The 17,975-nt window shown below is 35.9% G+C and overlaps 2 protein-coding genes across 2 annotated transcripts; both read left to right on the top strand.

The window, feature by feature from the left end:
* Window positions 1-978: 978 nt before the first annotated feature.
* On the top strand, window positions 979-9,672 carry LOC146137015 (uncharacterized). Its single transcript, XM_083396319.1, has 9 exons — window positions 979-1,140; window positions 2,179-2,326; window positions 3,054-3,181; window positions 3,692-3,797; window positions 4,979-5,118; window positions 5,761-5,831; window positions 6,329-6,433; window positions 7,635-7,876; window positions 9,464-9,672. The coding sequence occupies exons 1-9, from the start codon at window positions 1,084-1,086 to the stop codon at window positions 9,670-9,672; spliced, it is 1,206 nt and encodes a 401-aa protein (XP_083252445.1). The 5' UTR covers window positions 979-1,083.
* A 773-nt stretch (window positions 9,673-10,445) lies between these two features.
* LOC146137014 (uncharacterized) lies at window positions 10,446-12,635 on the top strand. The gene is made up of 4 exons (XM_083396318.1): window positions 10,446-10,606; window positions 11,761-11,886; window positions 12,354-12,549; window positions 12,628-12,635. Exons 1-4 carry the CDS (start codon window positions 10,526-10,528, stop codon window positions 12,633-12,635), a joined length of 411 nt encoding a protein of 136 aa, XP_083252444.1. The 5' UTR covers window positions 10,446-10,525.
* The last annotated feature ends 5,340 nt before the right edge of the window (window positions 12,636-17,975 follow it).

The following is a 17,975-nucleotide window of genomic DNA, read 5'->3' as shown; positions in this document are numbered from 1 at the left end:
TGCCGGTCGGATGTAAAATTTTGTATTGACGTTATTTGGCTTGATTATCATAAAAAGAATAAAAATATTGTTAAGTATCTTAAATTAATACAATGAAATTTGTCTGGGAAGCGCAAAGCGATTTAATTATTCCTGTAATCTAGGGATTACCAAACTTTTAAAGGATCAGATATCTAAAGGATGGACGACAGCCGGTCTGATATATAATTTTGTATTGACGTCATTTGACTTGATTATTATAAAAAAGAATAGAAAAAATAAAAAAGTGTTTATCAAAATTTAATTTTTTAAATTAATTTAACAATGCACAAGGCGATTTAACTATTCTTGTATGCTAGGGATTACCAAACTTAAAAAAAAAAATTTGTATTGACGTTATTTGACTTGATTATTATAAAAAGAATAAAAAATATTTACCAAATTATATATGTAAACGTTATGAAACTTTCTTTTTAAAATATCCAAAAATTTAGCTTAGTTTTGCATTTGACAAACATTCCTGTGACCAAACTATTGGGAAATATCCAGCTACCAGGAAGAATGAAACCGGCAGGTCGAATTTGGCGGGCCCTAGTTTGGTGAAACTTGTTCGAATGGATTTTTTTTATTTAAAAAAAATAGATTTCCCAAAAAAATAATTTATCAATTTTTTTCTCTACTTTAGTGTGAGTTGATTGACCTTCAAACTGGAAAGTATGTCCTTAACGTATCAGACGTCTACTCGGACTACTTTTAATTTACTCAAGTATATAGGTTAATGTACGACTCCACTATAGCTCTAATGGTGCAACTTTGATTGAGTTATATGACGTAGTATTGTGACGTCATCTTATTTCCTAAGCAAATCTTATCGCTATTTGTTAAATGAGCACAGGGCTGCACGACTTAGAAGAAAAATAAATTATGTTAAATTCACAAATTTGCATAATTAAACGTAGATTATCATTTAAAAGAACTAAGAAATTAAGTTTCCCAAAAAAGATATTTATCATATTTATTCTTGTTTAGTGTCAGTTTATTGACCTTCAAACTGGAAAGTATGTCCTTAACGTATCAGACGTCTACTCGGATTTCGATTACATCATGTCTGCTCATTATACGAAGGACATCAACGTCAACTCCAGCTATCAAGTGATAGTGGTAGGGTTTAACATTTATAAATCTAGTAAACCATTTTTATTGAGCTTCTAGCATTTTGTGTCTTTCAATTGCAATCTCCGGTTATTTATCTCAATTTGTGCACGTACAAACATTAGCTTACTATATTTCCAGTTTTTGTTATTTTTAGTTGTGTTTGTGGTCACAATCAGACGAGATTGCCCATTGTAATAGTTAAACGTTTAATTCTTATGACAAGGACTTGCTTGGAATTGACTTGCTCTAATTATGACCTGACAATTAAAGTGACTTGACTTGGACTTAGGTTTGTTAAAATAAGGCATTTTAAGACTTAAAAATTTTTTAAATTTTATAAGAAATTTGTTAAAATATACTATTTATTATATATTTGATATAAAATTTCTATGATTTGTATATTATTTTGTCCTTTTACAAAAATAACATAAATTTGTTCTTTATTATACCTAACTAAAACACACACATTTTCTTTAAATTGAATGATCAAAAAGATTCACATATAACTCTGAGAATTGCACAAAAATTAATGGGAACAATTTTCAACTCCCTTTCACTTTCAACACTTTTGATTGCTGCTTTTACCATTTGGTCATTTAAAAAAAAATAATTCGTAAAAAATCCGAAAATAGCTTAAAAATTTTCAAATGTATTTCATTTTTACCGCAAATTATATGTAAAATCTAACACAGTGCTTATTAAATTTTTTGGTTTTGTTCACCCCTAGCATCTTTCTCCACATTTCATTCACCCTTGGCTCATCATATGATAAAACTATCTCGTCTATATATAACAGAACAAAATGATTTTGGTTGTAATCATCCTTTCTGACGGTTCACCGTTATTCACCCCTTTTGGTTGGTTCACCCCTGCAAGAATTTTGATTCACCCTGGGGTGAACCACTTGATTAAGAAACACTGACTTACATACAGAATACGGCTTTATTGCGACCTTTTGATTTTAGGCGCAGGCACCAACGCGGGCTCTGGCTATAACGTTATATCAGTACCTCTTATAATAACGGTGTGTAATGGTTTCAATAGGACGTTTTGGACGATGTCTGTCAGACAACAGTCGTCCAATTCAACGTCAGTGACCTTCCCAGACAAACTTGCCAAGAGGCCCTTGCAAGTGATGTTACATTCTCAAATAAAAGAACCTTAAATCAGCAATCCGCCTTGTCCTGTGATTGTAAGTAACTATAAAAAGACTAGTGTGTTGACGTTATAGAGCTGAGATAAAAGTAGAACAATTTTCTTTTTTAGAGATGATTTTATATAGGTATGTCATAAGGTTAAAAACATGCACGTCAGCTATTAAGCGCAGGTATAATAATGCGAAGATAGTAATAATGGCTAAGTGAGTAAATGAAACGTTTAAATATAAGAATCATCACTTCCCTTGTTGAGCTTATTAGGTGTAAGTTGGCTGTATAATCGTAAAAATATATTCTTGAGCGTTTCAAATGCAATGTTTTGGCATCGGATCAGACCGAGATATATTTTCACCAAACACCATCAGCCATTGAACCTAATGGTTAAGATCCCTAATGTCTACCTACATTATTTTTCCAAAAGTTCCAGCGATAGGTATTCTCACTCGGACGCGTGTATCAAATATTGTGAGACATTTCTAGTCATTTGCAAATAAACAAAACTGGAACAACTGTAAACAACGTAGGAAGGTATAAATGGATTTATTCCATTCTAATCTTACACAAAAAAGTTGTAACAGTTGAGCAAAAATCAGATTCTTAAAGATTCACAAATATCTCTCGACACCCTTGAGCATTAGAAATGGCATCCCAGGGGGTCACGGCACCCCGGTTAAAAACCACTTCCCTAACTTTTTCCACTTGATTTTTCTTGATTGTGAAAAGCTGAAAACGTTATTTCACCTGTTTGTGTCACGCTTTCAGCTCCGAGCAACGCAAAAGTTTACCTCCAAACCCAGCACAACTTTACCTCCTACTGGCTCTACAACTGCTCCCGGAACCTTCCAAACAACACGATCACTCTGCCGAGCAGCAGTTCTCCATTTCACCAGGTGTGCCACGCTAAAATCATATTCAAAACACATCATGGTGGAACAACTCGCAAAGCGATAATGTAGAACTAAAATGGTTTCAATGCTTATCGAAAATCATGGCTGTCGCTTTTGATAAACTGATATTGCTTTTCTAAAAAAAATCATACCGAGTAGTTTTCCAGAAACATACTCTAAGGCTGCTTTCTTAGGGTCCTGAATAAATTCTTAACTTAGAAGTAAATTACAATGTAAACCTAGTATACAAGTTTCCCAAAGTACGAGTAAAGAACAATGTAAAATATAAATATTTTAAACCTAGCTATAGTAGAGTTCTATTTTTTTTTCAAGTGGCATCGTCAGTTCCTTAATTTTGAATGAAAGGAACTGACGATGCCACTTGGCGAAATATATTTTCCTTTTAAACTAAAAGTCTGATCCTGTTTTTACTCATGTTTTTAACTGTGTGTTTTACTTGTTAATATTCGATTATATATTTGCGCTAATGCTAGAGGGTCTTTATCGTTCCAGCTAACTCTTCCATCCACTGGGCTGAATCATGCGGGAGTGTACACGTGCGTAGTCGAGTATAACGGAATGACGCGCTACGTTATTTATCAGGACGTCTGCGTACGACGTAAGTCTTCAACGTAAAATAGTAGAATGTAGAATCCATAGGAAAAACAACCCAGGAATGCTCTGCAATAAATTACACACAAAAACAAAAGTTTATCACAACACAAACTTTCTATCTTCCGGTAATTCAACAACTATAAGAGGTTACATTGAATAACACCTCAACATATATTGGATCCAATATTTGATGAAATCTTTTATTGATAAATAAATGATGTTTAGTTTTGATCTAATCTGGCCGATGTAGACTTACTTAGATAACCTGACGCCTCAAACGATACTGAAATACCAGGAGAAAATAAGAAGTCCTGCCACCAGACCTGAATAACAGGATTTATTTTAGCTTTCAAATATTAGATTACAATTAAAATGAACATTTCAGTTTTTTAATTCGGTTACAATTATATCATTTTTGTTTTCTCCACTTAGATTAGAAATTAGAAATTAGAATTACCGAATTCTCGAATGCCACAATTTAAACTAGAATTCCATTTAAATATTCACAATCAATTTCTAATAAATTTCAATTGATTCTCATAAGAGTGACAATGGGTTATATTTATTTGCTAATTTGTATATGTTTTCTTTTCACTGTCAAAATTACCAACAAGTCGTTTCAACTAAAGATTATTGAATTCAAATTCCCTGTTATGACTGAGAAATAAAAAGTGCTGTTGGACAAAGTAGCATTCTTAGTAAAATAAAAATTAAATTAGAACTAGAATTAAAGCACACAAGCACATCACCAATTAGATTAGAATTGGCAGCATTTCCCTCTAATTCATTTCCATTTAGTTGGCGAGGCAGTTGTTTTATTACTAGCCATAAATTTTTTAACATATCCCAAACATGTGTAACAGATCTATAAATAAAACTAATGTGTCTTGCATCCCATAAACGACAATCAAACCAAAGTGAATGCAACCTAACAATACTAAGTACACGAAATAACATCGTTTTTACAATATTTTTGTCAAGCATTACTGCATTGTTAATCGGTAAGGGTTTATTTTAGGATACTAAATTTATTCTTACATCGCTATCTACTGAAAATAAGGAAACCAATATTTACATTTAGCCATTATCTGGTTTGTTTCCATTAGAATTAAAGCCCACAAGCAAACCACCAATTATATTAGAATTAGAATTGACAGCATTTCGCTGTAATTGATTTGCATTTAGTTGGCGAGGCATTGAACAAGCCGTTAGTTTCCTGCAAGAAGCCGCAGTACAAAGTGACCTTGGGAGAGAACGTGACCTTGGAATGCGAGGCTGATTTTGGACCGGGGTCAATCAAGTCAGTCGATTCAGTGTGGACCAGGGTAAGATGGATTATAATTGTTATCAAATGTTGTTAGGGTCAAAAAAGCCACCAGTTTTTAATGACTTTACTTGTTTTTTGAAAAAAAAGAAGCTAAATGTGGATTTTTTTTAAATATTTTTTTGTAAAATTTGATTAGTTTCTCGCCCAAATATGTATTAGAATCGGGCAAGTTTATATCCATTTTTTTTATTAACACACAGTCATGTAATATAACTTGATTACAACACTTTAGTTGTTTAAAAAAAACTAGACTTCGACTTAAGTTATTGAGGTGTTTTTATCATTTTTGGTAATTTGGTTAATTTCTCACCCCAAATCGCTCAGAATCGAGCAAGTTTATACCAACGTTATAAATTCAACATTTTTAAATATGAGTGCTTTTCTAAGTTGACTTGCTATGACAATGACTTTGACTGGGCCTAACGTTCTATTTTTCGCAAAAGTTTGACTGTCACATGAATCAATTCAAAATGACTTTATTAGAACATTGATTGTTATAATTATGAAAAGCATACTGTCGTTGTTCGACTTAAATTTATCCTAATACAGTATGTATTCAAGTTTTAAGATTGCATGTTTCCAATCATTTATCTTCACTGGTGTTTTTCTTGAAGCAATCTTGATTATTATTTTACCGCAGAGCGAAGATTCATTTAAATGTTTCAGTCGGTCGCTTAAACCAGCCAATGGCGACTTCAACCATTTCTGCAGGTATATTAACAAAAAAATGTATTAGAAGCTGTTCATTTTGCTTTTAATCGTTATGTTGAAGAAACAAAGTATAACAAACGTTTTCTGGCGATTTGAATTTAGGATTAGTATATTTTCGTACATACCTAGTGCATTCATTACTTTGGTATCGGATCGGCACCGATATCGCCCTTGTATCGGACGAGTAACGATACTACTACTTGGCATCGCGTATCGGCTACGATACGATATTATCGGACATCCCTAGTACTTGGTGCTTTTAGCTTATAGCGATGTCTATGTTTTCATACACTATTGCCGATGTGACCATATAGGTTAATTCGAGCTTCACCGCAGTAGAGTTGGTTCTAACTTTGTTCTCTAGATTTGACATTTTTCATGATCTACATAGTTTTGATACACCTAAAAAATGTATGTATTTCAACAAATATATTAATAAAAATAATTCCACTAATAAACAAGAAATAGTTTGTATTTCGCTTCTTTTTAATTCCCAGCCAGGGAAGGGCGAACAGTAGCAGCAAGTGCTTCAAGACGTCGCGCGATTACGATCCAGAGGACCTCGCCATTCAAGCAAAAGTTCCACTCTATCTTCATTTGGTGTGAGTATAGGAGAGGCTTTTAATACGAAGTCGACGGTTGTGTGCTTGTGTGTGTGTGTGCTTGTGTGTGCGTGTGCACGAGTGTGTGTTAGTCTGCGTTTGAGTGTAATTGTTAGTCGGTGTGTGTGAATGAGAGTTTCAGTGTGTGTAAGAGAGTGTAAGTGTAAGTGCGAGTGTAATTGTTGGTCAATGTGTGTAAGTGTGAGCATGTGTAAAAGAGTGTGGGTGTGTGTTTGAGTGTCTGTGATTGTCTGTGTGTGTGAGAAAGTGTGAGTGTGAGTTTGGGTAAGAGAGTATGATTGTGAGTGTCAGTATGTGTAGGAGTGTGTGAATGTGTTTTAGAGAGTGTAAGTGTGAGTGTGAATGCTTGTTCAAGTGCATGTGTAGGTGTGAGTGTTAGCCTGAGTGTGTGTATGTATGAGTGCCAGTGTTCATGTGTGAGCGTAAGCGATTGCGAGTGTGAGTGCTTGTTCGAGTGCACGCGTGAGTGTGTGGTTGTGAAGATGGGTGTTGGCGTGCGTGTGAAGACGTGATTGTGCGTTTATGATGTTTCAGTCATGTATGACGATTCAAAACAGCGTTGTCGAAATAGATAAATGTTTCACAATTAAAGTTTTACTGTCGAGAGAAATTTATTTTTTAGGTAGATTATTCTTAGGATTTGCCTATAGTGCTAAAAATATTTTTTATCCTGAATATCATTTGTAGTTATCAGTTTCTAAATATCACATAATTAAGAAGTTTTTCGTTCTGACTCCGTCGAGTGTGAGTGTGAGTGTGAGTGTGAGTGTGAGTGAGAGTGAGAGTGGGAGTGGGAGTGGGAGTGGGAGTGGGAGTGAGAGTGAGAGTGAGAGTGAGAGTGAGAGTGAGAGTGGGAGTGGGAGTGGGAGTGGGAGTGGGGGGAGTGGGAGTGGGAGTGGGAGTGAGTGCGAGTGCACCGATTTCTGAATTGTGACATAACTTTCCCACCACAAATGTCCTGGGTCCGCCTCTAAATGAGCATACTTAATGCAACTATATGGTCTATTGAATAAAAACTTGCAAGCAATTGAATAAAAACTTGCAATTAATTCAAGAGAAACCCTTCTATACGCCAATACTGTCTGTTTTAATTTGGTACAGAAAAAAAATTTATAATTTTCTAAACATCACATAAGTTTTCGTTCTAACTCCGTCACATCCCCGTTTTATTCTCGACCAGAAACGTGAATGAGAGTGACATCGGCGTTTACATGATCCGCGTGAAGACGCCGTGGAGCGGCTACGTTAACCGCACGTTGGCGGTAGAGCTGCGGCAGGAGGAGGTTCTTGAGAACCGGGCAGTGGTGGTCGGAACGGCCGTCGGATGCGTCGTCTTCCTTATTGTTCTGCTCCTGGTCCTTATCTTCTTCCGATTCTACGTGGCGCTCTTCTTCAAGTCCTGTTGTGGAGCTTACGCGGCAGGTATGTGGTGGACGACGCGTTTAGATCAGTGCTGAAAGTACAATTCATAAAGTATTTTACAAGGTCTCTAGTTAAGGTTCTGGAAAAAAAATAGTTTTTTGGCAAATTCTTGCCTTTCTTTTTTGTAATTCCTATTTGTTGCTTAATTTCACATATTGTGTTCAAATTTATGGTTTGTAATGTGTGCTGCTTCTGCTAGGTATTGTCCTAATATTAATATTGCACGGGAGACTGTAGTACTAGACTCTAGTTTAGCACAAAAGACATATATTTAAAGCATAAAGGGTAGTTTTTTCCGGGTCATTAACAACGCAATTGCTACTATGTTAAACAGTTAAGTTACTTCAAGTTGGTAAAACCAGGGATAAAAATCGCTACGTTGAATTTTGAAATATGTCTTAACTACCCGAAATAATTTAATATCGGATCGGCACCGATACCAGTCTAGTATCGGACGAGTAGCGACTTGGTATTGGACTCGTCTCTTAAGTCTGTTTGAAGACCCGTTTGTAATTTGCGGTACTAACATTGATTTCCGTACTCAGGTCGCATCAGTTTTTCGATTTGCCAACCAAATTTATGGCGTTTGTTGCACGAGTTGTGTTGTAAAAGGATTACCGTAAATGTAAACTTTGCTTTTCTACGTTAACATTCTACATTATTTAGAGTGGCAGCCCTGCCCTTTAGACAGCACAGAGTGTCCAAGCCCGCTGTGTAATATACACACCTCTGTTGAATCTTCTCAAGTCGCCACTCGACTTTCCCGAGATCTCACAAATCCCAAACGAACAAAGACGGAAATCCCGTCTTGATACTCATTGTAGTTTTTTTTATCTTGTAGTCATATCTTACTTGCTGAATCTGTCAAAACCTTGATGCAAAAGTTTGAAGCAATTTTTGGCTTCAATTTATTTTAGTTTGATAATCTGGTAATAGTCCACAGGCTCCCAAATGGCTTTCAGCGCCGTGAGAAAGTTCATTGTTGCCGAGTCGGGTCACCACTCGATTCACCTGGGATCCGACTCGTTTCAGTGAATTGACTGACACCAGGTCACATAATGCCGTGATTCACGGGCCTGCGGCACTATTAAAAATATTCTGCCTAACATTGCAGCGGTTCTCACCCAGTGGGCCATGGCTCACTGGTGGGCGATGGAAACTTTTGAGGTGGGCCACAGACGAATTTATACTAAATTTAAATGTTCAGTTTCATTGGTGTCCCAATACTTAATGTTACAGGTATAATGGCACGGGGAGGAATTGAGTCGGAATTTAAATGAAACCTAAATTTATTGTTCAAAAGCAAGTACCTCACTAATGCACGGTTGAATAAATAATCTGTTTGGATATATGCTCCGCTAGTTTTGTTCATAAAAATGAATTGGGCCACAGAATACTTTGTGCAACAAAAATGAGCCTCGAAAGAAAAACGGTCGAGAACCATTGCTAGAGCCATTTAAGAAAAACGGATGCCATGTGTTTAAAGTCTTAATTAGGTCAAAAAATCCCCGTCCAACCTTTGTCGTATGCATTTGTTCTGACCATTAGTGTAAGCTAATTAACCAAAAATGACGCATTTTCGAGCAGACGACAAGCAGTTCGGGGTGTTTCTATCGTATCACTTCTCAACCGAGATCGACACCTTCGCCAAAAAGCAGGTTCAGGAAGCCTGGACTTCTGTGCGTGAACAATTACAAGCGCTCGGCTTCTCAATATACGACGAAAACAGGGACGGGAGCGAATCGTGTAAGTTGCAGTTAGATTTATATAAACCAGCCTTTCTGAACCTGGAGTAACTCTACCCCAGGGGGTAAATTTTCTCCTTTTAGGGGGTAAATCCAAGGATAGGCATTCAAGCAGCCGTCACATTGAATATAACTGGTGTAATTTGTTACTTTCGTTTTTTTAATAAATAAGCACCACTTTATATATTGGGGGTAAATTTGATATTCAAAATACAGCTCCTCTGGTAATTGTAATTATTAACCAACGTTTCGGCAACCTATGCAAGTCGCCTTCGTCAGGGTGAATGACACTGAACGCTCGTACAATAAATGGGAAACATACAAAGGAAAAAATGCAAGAAAAAAATATTTTGATTTGTATTACGGTGGCATATATCCAGTAATACATTAAGCTAGTGGTTGTCAACCTTTCATGAGTCTTGGCTCCGGGTCTTCACTCAAGACTTTGGCGCCGTAAATGGGTCATTTTTTCATACCTGCATTTATAGAGAGGTTTCAGATTATGCTTGAAAAAGAAAAATAGGCAAAAATGATTTGAATTGGGCCACTATTGAGGTCTGACCAACGAGAATTATTTCATTAAACATTGATTGTTTGAAATTAACTATTTTACAATTGGTGCCCTAAGCACGTGCTTATTTTGCACAGTGGTTATTTCAAAATTCTAAACAGTTATTGTCTAGATTGTCATTTTGTATATGGTGTTGTTTTGCAGCAGTTCTATTATTATAATATAATTTAAGTAGGATAATTTTGTACCATTTGATGCACCATTCTGGTCATTATATTTTTGACTTTACACAGTTTGAGGTACAATCGAGAAAGCCATCAATGCCAACATCTGTTTTGGAAATAAACCTTGACAATTTATATTTCAGTTCGTAGCAGCGGAACAGTAAGTCTTATGGAGCAATGTCACAAGGTTATCGTGATCCTTACCGCCGAATTCGTGAACGATAACTGGAGCAGATTCCAACTGCAGCAGGTTTACAACACGTTGTTTTATTCGATAAAATCGACATTTTGCTATTTACAGAGGTTTCGGAAATATCTCATGCCATCATCAGTGTAAAAATACAGGTCTTGTATTTTTAGGTTGTTTTAATTCTCTGTCTTCTGTTTACGGGCGGTACAGAAAGAACAAATCTTAAATCAGACAAGAAATTGTTTTTCGAACAGTTTTGATTGAACATTACAGATTAACACGGAGACCTTGTTGACAGACTCCAACTCAGCCTTTTTTATTTTTACCCTTGTGTTACCCTAAAAACGATCTACATGTGTCGCGAACCTTATAAAAAACAAAAGCAAATTATATATTAGCCAAAAAACAAAGTTAAATTTTGGATCGTTTTTGATATTTTTTTGTAGCCTTAAACTATTTTTGACTTAGTGAAATTGTTTAATCCGTTATTAATAATGTAATGGCGAATGAAAATCAAATCATAATTTGCGGTATTTTTCTTAATATTCAAACAATATGTAATTGAGACGTTTTTCGAAATCTTTTTCCCGGAACGTTAGTCTAACTCAGCGAACAGTTAGCCAAGGCTAGCGAGGTTACTTCGTCGGGTCGCTGCCTAATGACCTCAACAAAAGCAACATACGGTTTTAAGGTTTGCAAATACAGGTTCAATTTTATCAAATTTGGAGTAGTCGACATTTTCATAAAGCTCATAATAGAAAAAAGGGTTCCTATAAAGTAGAAATGTGACTAAATGATGCACGAATTTATAAAAACGTCTGAACAGAAGGGTGCAAAGCTTTTGCCTTTGATCCATTTTACGTCTAAGAAAAACTCCAATCGACAGTGTTGTCCTATTGCGCTTCCACTCATAGACGCCGAACATGGATGTGCAGAGCGTTTTTAGACGCCATGAATTTTTAATAAAACAAGTTATAAATAACTGTACAAAATAATTCGTGTAGCACAGTTTATCCAATTCCTGAATTCGCGTAGAGGCAAGAGCCATAGAATCTCAAAACTATGCCATTTTTTTGTTTCAAAGAATTGTTACGTTTTGCACATTTTAACAGAAACTTTTTAACGCCCTTAAATTTAAAAAGTTTGGCGCCTATGCTTCCACCAAAGAGTTGATGCTTTTAACTCAATAACCACGTTCCGTTTTCCATTTAAAGGGTTTTAAGAAAATGATCGAATCTGGCTCGAAACTCATCTTCATTTTGACTCCTGGAATGAAGGAATACATCAAACAACAATCGAGCAAGGATGACGCGTACAGGATGATCCACAGATCTGTGAAGGTGTGTTTAGCAGCGTTATAATTTTGACCGCACTTAAGTCACTGCTTCCAAATGACTTGACTTGTCTTGAGTCGTTTAGACAAATGACTTGGGTTGAAGTAAAGTTTTTCCCTTGGGTTCAAAATAAAGCGGAATTAGTATAAAAATATTACCGGACAGGTTTACTAAGTGTTTTAGTTAAGCAATTGAAATTGTTTTGCTCCATTTATGACTTTACTGGGACTTGACTTTAATTTTTTTTTTTTTGAAGACTAGACCTGGACAAAAGTTATGTTGCAAATTACCTGTCTGAGTTGTAAGTCATTTCTTAACCGATTAACTCTTCTGGTGTGATTGTTTTACACTTTCTCATACTGCTAAATAGGCTGAATAAACAAACCAAATCGGTAACATTAAAAGGATATCGGTTTTGGGATTAATCTCACGAACCAACTTCTTTGTTTGAATTTTGTTTCGACCCTTTCCAGCTCAACCACTCGATCACGTGGCCCTGTGACGTCACGTGTGACGCAAAGCGCTTTCGCCGCGAGCTCGAGTACGCGATGCCCAAGCTGAGGAGGGGAAAGTCCCCGGAAAACCTCATGACCCCATTGATCGGGGCGCACCCAAACGAGGTCGACCGACTGGTCAGCGACGTAACGGTTTTCACCGGCATAAGTAACGGTAAGTGTATGACGGTGTCCTTTGTAAAGCAGAGACTGGCAAAACTAAGAGTGTTTTTTTTCTCTGTGTTGAACGCAGTTTTGTAACCAACTCGTCCAAAATCAGTCGTGAACAACTTAAGTCCGAATCAAGTTGGTTTTCAACAGATAGTAACGGCTTTAACCGACATAAGTAACGGTAATGCAAAATATGTTATCGACTCTCGCAAAGCGAAAAAACGTCTTAAAATAAGTTTTACAAAACAAAAGCTCCAATTTAAAGAAACAGTCAAAATGCTACCTACTTACGTATGGACTTTTAATGAAAATCAAAACAGAAATTTCGTCAAAACATAAAAATCATTTTGATTATTATTATTTTAAAAGAAATAATTTTTGTGATGTTTAGGGGGTGTGTGTGGAAAACATGAAAATATAATGAATAATTAAGCAGGTTTTAATTCAGCTTTTATTAGTAGTTACGGCCTTTCAGGGTAAAATGTAGGAGCTGGCGACTGCCCGCAGCGCCTCTAGTGGCAGAAAGCATCCCATTGTACATTGGCCAAGTGCTTGAATAAAAAGTAAAAATGTAGACTGTAGAGACGCATCATAACTGACGTGAACTAGAACGCACAGATTATTAAAGAGTAAAAACCAGTAAAAATATTGCACATATCAAACAGAGACTCGCGAAAGGCGGAAAAAAGTCTCAGATCTTAAAAGTACACGAAAATCCACTCCCAATGCTACAAGCTTTGTGGATTCATTTTGGTTCCAATCATCAAATTGACGAATTGGGGAAAGTGTTGCACTTGCACATTTTTTTGTAGTTTTACAGAGTTGCCAAAAACTCTCAAGTGTTGGTGAAACACAAGGAAAAATGTGTCGCACTAAGTTTTTAATGTGGGTTGTTCAAATTGAAACATAAATAGTAAAATAACATTGTGTGATGCTTCGCGTTGAAGCTTAAAAATGCCCAACAAAGAATTTGTCGAAGCAGACTTGGGTTTGTTGTCTAAAACTTTACTGTTATAATGTTCGGTTAAAACAAGCACTCAGCCCAATCGGCATGCAACGAAAACGTGGATGGTATAACTGGCAATTCACATTAGAACATCTTCAATGATATCACGGTGTCCTTTCTAAAGCAGAGAAGACTGGCCTGGAAAAACTAAGAGTGTTTTTTTCTGTGTTGTAAACAAGTCATTTGAATAAGTCCAAATCAGTCGCGAACAAATTAAGTCTCAATCAACTTGCTTTTCAACAAATCGTAAGTCAGATCGAAATTCATCAGTTTGCCAAATAATATCCATTCCAAGTCCAAGTCATTCAATGCAGGTCAAATTCAATTCAAGCATTTTGCATCTGAAAGAAATGTCGCACTTATAAAATGGTTGATCACGTTTAACATTCAGCAATTAACCATAATAAACATCTAAAACGAAAAAAATTGCCAGTTAATTTTCTACATTTAATAATACTTTTTTTTATTAAATAATTGTAAATGAACTCATTTAACTTAAATATATACATTTTACGTCAACAACTTAAATCAAGTAATTTACCGAAATAAACTTAAATTTATCAACTCATTTCAAACAATGACTTAAATGCACTTTTAGTCAATTGCATTGACTTGAGTCATTGCAAAACTGGTTAACTACGCCTTAGGCAAAACCATTCCTTCCACAATTTCGCGCATAACATTTGTTCATCTGGGTTTATTATAAATATTGCACTGCGACCTCGTGCTATTGAAGATTCTAGAAATTTATAGCCGCGGATCAGCCTTCCCTCTTTAAGAAAAATTTATATTTCGTTAGTGCGCCATTGAGTAGATATAGAAGTAACCATATGGGTTATTTTTGTACAAATGCCTGCATATTTCTCTAATTTTTGCACAGACTGATGCTAACCTTTTCTCTAGTGCTTAATTTTTTTATATCAGTTTTCGCAAACGAAATGACTAATTTAACGTAGGTTGCTGCCAGTGTGCATTTGCTAAGATAGAATTCTTAAAACTATGTAAATAATTTGTTTAAAATTCTTACTATGTGCCCGGTAAGGTTTATAATATAAAAAAAACATAATATGCAATCAATAAACTGCTGTTAATTGGACTATGTCACTATACTCTTTAACAGAAACAGTTGTTTCTAAATATGGAACAAATATATCATGTTCGACTTTGCTTGAAATGTTTCGATTTTGTAAAAATATAGTTCAATCTAAAACCGATACAGTAAGATGTCAATCTTTGTAAATGGCCGTATTTGACATATTTCAAATAGAGGAATCAGGTGGCACTGTATGCTAATGTGTCTATTTACAGTAACATTTCAGTTATTAGTGTCTTTAACCTTTGCGTTAATTTATTTAAACTGTTTTAGAACCAACAAGTCCAGCGAATGTCTGACTCGCGAACAACTTGGGAAATGTTCGCGAAAGTTCGCGTGCACCAAAAGTTTCGGATTTGCGCCTTCTTGATGTCGCTCGTCAGATTTTTGCCTATCTTCTGCAAAGTTCAATTGTAAACGTTTTGTTGCTTTGTTGATGCAGTTGCTTTCCGACAAAACTTTATCGCTTTGAAAAAAACTACTTACGTCAAATCTTTCGAAAAAGTTGTCCCCATTTTTTTTTATTTCATTTTCTACAAAGTGAGCTGCTGAATGCCCAATTTTGCCAGCGAATTGAAACACGCTGCTCATTTTTAGCGCTATTTTAAATGTTTGCTTTCCAACTACTAAACTCAAAATTAATTGCTACTTACATAAATGTATAAGATGTAACGAAAATGCACGTGTTTGCACAAAAATATTGTCTCATAAAATTCGTTGTTCTTTTTTGACTTTAAACCCAACACAAAGTAGAGTTTTATAGGTGTTATATAACCGACAAATCAACCCCAATGTTAAATATGAAAAGGTTTGCCTGTACTAACACTTACACATACACTTTCTTCACTATCGTATGCCACTTCCATGCAACACATTTGTCGCCTCTGTATTCCCGAGAGAACCACACAAAATCTGTTTTGCCCCTTTTTACGTTTGTATTGCTTTCTTCGCATTTCTGTTTCTTCAAATCTTGGCTTCAATAAATCGCAAAGTTCAACTGCCTAAATGTCGTGTTTTATTGCCCCACTTTATCTTAGTTTTAAATTCCGACGCAGTGTCTAGATTTCACCAAGTTAAGAAAGTATAGATGTATCAGAGAGGTCGTTTCTAACAACTATCCAACGGACACAACGCTTTTTAAAGCAAGATTTATGGATCAAAGGCAGCTATTATAATAAACTTAATACATCAATCAAAAGCAGGCCATTATGGTAGATTCTGCTAAGGTTTGCCTTGTTTTTCTCATTTTAAACTGGAATATGGCATAATTTTAAGAACGAAAAAATCAAGTGAAATTTTAGTCTTTTATATTGTTTTAAATTTATAATGTTTTGATGAAATGACTTTTTTAGTCAATGCTGCAGATTTTGTGTGAGAACCACCCTGCACTAGTTTGCACCAGACTAATGTCAATTTGTAGATGGGTTTGTGTTATCCTTTTTTGAAAGCAATCATTTTTATAAAAATTTATCAAACTTTTTTAACAACCAAAATTTCAATATTGAGCAAATCTTGTCATTTATAAAAAATAAAGAAATGCCCTTTCTTGGGATTTTAGTGAAATTCTTCTTTATCTAACAACACCACGAAAAAATATTTACTGTGATTCTTTAGAAGCATGTCACCTTTAACTAATTTATGGAACAATTTAATTAAAACAGGTTTAGGAGTCGTAACGCTTTATTAAGAAATTTTTTAGCTTTGGCACTGATTGCTAAAGTTGGCATTGGAAAGAATAATCTCAAATATTGTCAAGCGTTAATGTACTCCTTTCGTCGAACAAAAATCTACGTTTTTGCACGCCATGATGGTCAAATCGATTAAGTCCGTGATTTTAAAACTGGACCTTGAACTTACTGGGGTTCGTGAAACAAGTTCAAGAGATAGCGAGGAAGTCTGTATATATACTTTAGAATTAGATATTTTTAAAATCGTTAAAAAAAGAAAACAACACCATAGCCTTGCCAAATTTTCAACTTTTACCGAAAAACTTTTTTGCTTTAAATTGACCCAAATTCTTGATCAAACCAGTTTAAGGCGGTTCTAACCGGTTTTTGTCGAAAAATCCGGTTGATTCCCAACGAAAATTGGATATTTTTAAAATCGTCAAAAATTTAAAAAACACCAAGGGTATTGCTTTGCCAAATTTTCAAATTTTACCGAAAAACTTTTTTGCTTCAAATTGACCCAAATTCTTGATCAAACCAGTTCAAGGCGGTTCTAACCGGTTTTTGTCGAAAAATCCGGTTAATTCCCTACGAAAATTGGATATTTCTAAAATCGTCCCTGCGGACGCACAGGCCTTAAGTCCGCTCTCTCGACTTCGCCTTCCTCCGGGACTCTTTGACGCAGAATTCTGCCGAATCGTTGCGAACCGACTTCGAAGAACTGCGGGGGAATTTCCCAGTAATTTTTTACAAGCGTGGCTGCTTATTTAGCTTAAACTGGCTAAGATGAAAGGCCGAGGGGAGATCGGTTAAGGGTACATGTTAGGAGTAGAAGTTAGGGTGGGGCAGTGGCGTATCCAGGGGGGGGGGCTTCGGACCCCCCTTTTCGTAAGTGACTTTATCGTTTTTTGTTCGTTTTTGTCAGGGTTTACCTCACCGTCCGAAGCTGCGTGTTTTTTCAGTGTAATTGGGTCACACGTCTTAAGCCAAAGCCAAACCAAAATCAAACGCAAAAGGCCTTTGTCGGTTCTTGTTTGGTCGACCGTAAACGCAAGATAGTTTTTCTCTTTCGCCTTTGTTATTCGTTCGGGTTGGCTGATCAGCAAGTGTGTGTTCGACAATTGATAACAGTCAATCAAGCGGTCTCTCTAATTCATCGGGCCCGCTGCCTCTTCGACAAACTATACACGAGTCCATTTACTTTTTGACTATTTTAACTACATAAGTGCGAAAAATTTTCGCGCTTGGCGCGACTGTTTTTTCTATGTCCGTTTTTCACGGTTGGATGCTGTATTTTGAACTAGATCAGCGCTTCTCTACCGTTGCGCCGTGGAAGGCTGCCAATTACGTCGCGGACAAACCGAAAACGTATTAAAAAATAATGGTCTTATGTATATTTTTTTTTTTCGGCAATGTAATAAAAACTTGCAAGAAATTTAAAAGAAATGCCGGTATTCCCTCCAAAAAAAATCGCGCTCGCTACGCTAGCCAGGTGTGCACTCAGTTAAAAAGGTTAAAATCACTTAACTAGATTAACTATTTAAGTGGCATTTTTGCAGATGTTGCGCTAATCAAACAACACCGGCGATCTTCGTTTAGTATTGCAGGTGGCGAAAGACAATTTAGCGTAGTCCCGTAAATGGATTTACCAAAATCGATCACAC

The sequence above is a fragment of the Ascidiella aspersa genome, chromosome 8 (assembly GCF_963924565.1).
Source record: "Ascidiella aspersa chromosome 8, kaAscAspe10.2, whole genome shotgun sequence".
Classification (NCBI taxonomy): domain Eukaryota; kingdom Metazoa; phylum Chordata; class Ascidiacea; order Phlebobranchia; family Ascidiidae; genus Ascidiella; species Ascidiella aspersa.
This window is presented reverse-complemented; position numbering and strand designations above follow the sequence as displayed.

What these genes read in the sequence shown, in the direction of transcription:
- LOC146137014 (XM_083396318.1), top strand. Translation starts at nt 10,526, where the DNA reads ATGGAGCAATGTCACAAGGTTATCGTGATCCTTACCGCCGAATTCGTG. An exon ending in GCAGATTCCAACTGCAGCAG is followed by an intron (nt 10,607 to 11,760) that starts GTTTACAACACG and finishes TTCCATTTAAAG; the next exon opens with GGTTTTAAGAAAATGATCGA. An exon ending in TGATCCACAGATCTGTGAAG is followed by an intron (nt 11,887 to 12,353) that starts GTGTGTTTAGCA and finishes GACCCTTTCCAG; the next exon opens with CTCAACCACTCGATCACGTG.
- LOC146137015 (XM_083396319.1), top strand. Translation starts at nt 1,084, where the DNA reads ATGTCTGCTCATTATACGAAGGACATCAACGTCAACTCCAGCTATCAA. An exon ending in GACTTCAACCATTTCTGCAG is followed by an intron (nt 5,832 to 6,328) that starts GTATATTAACAA and finishes TTTAATTCCCAG; the next exon opens with CCAGGGAAGGGCGAACAGTA. An exon ending in CCACTCTATCTTCATTTGGT is followed by an intron (nt 6,434 to 7,634) that starts GTGAGTATAGGA and finishes ATTCTCGACCAG; the next exon opens with AAACGTGAATGAGAGTGACA.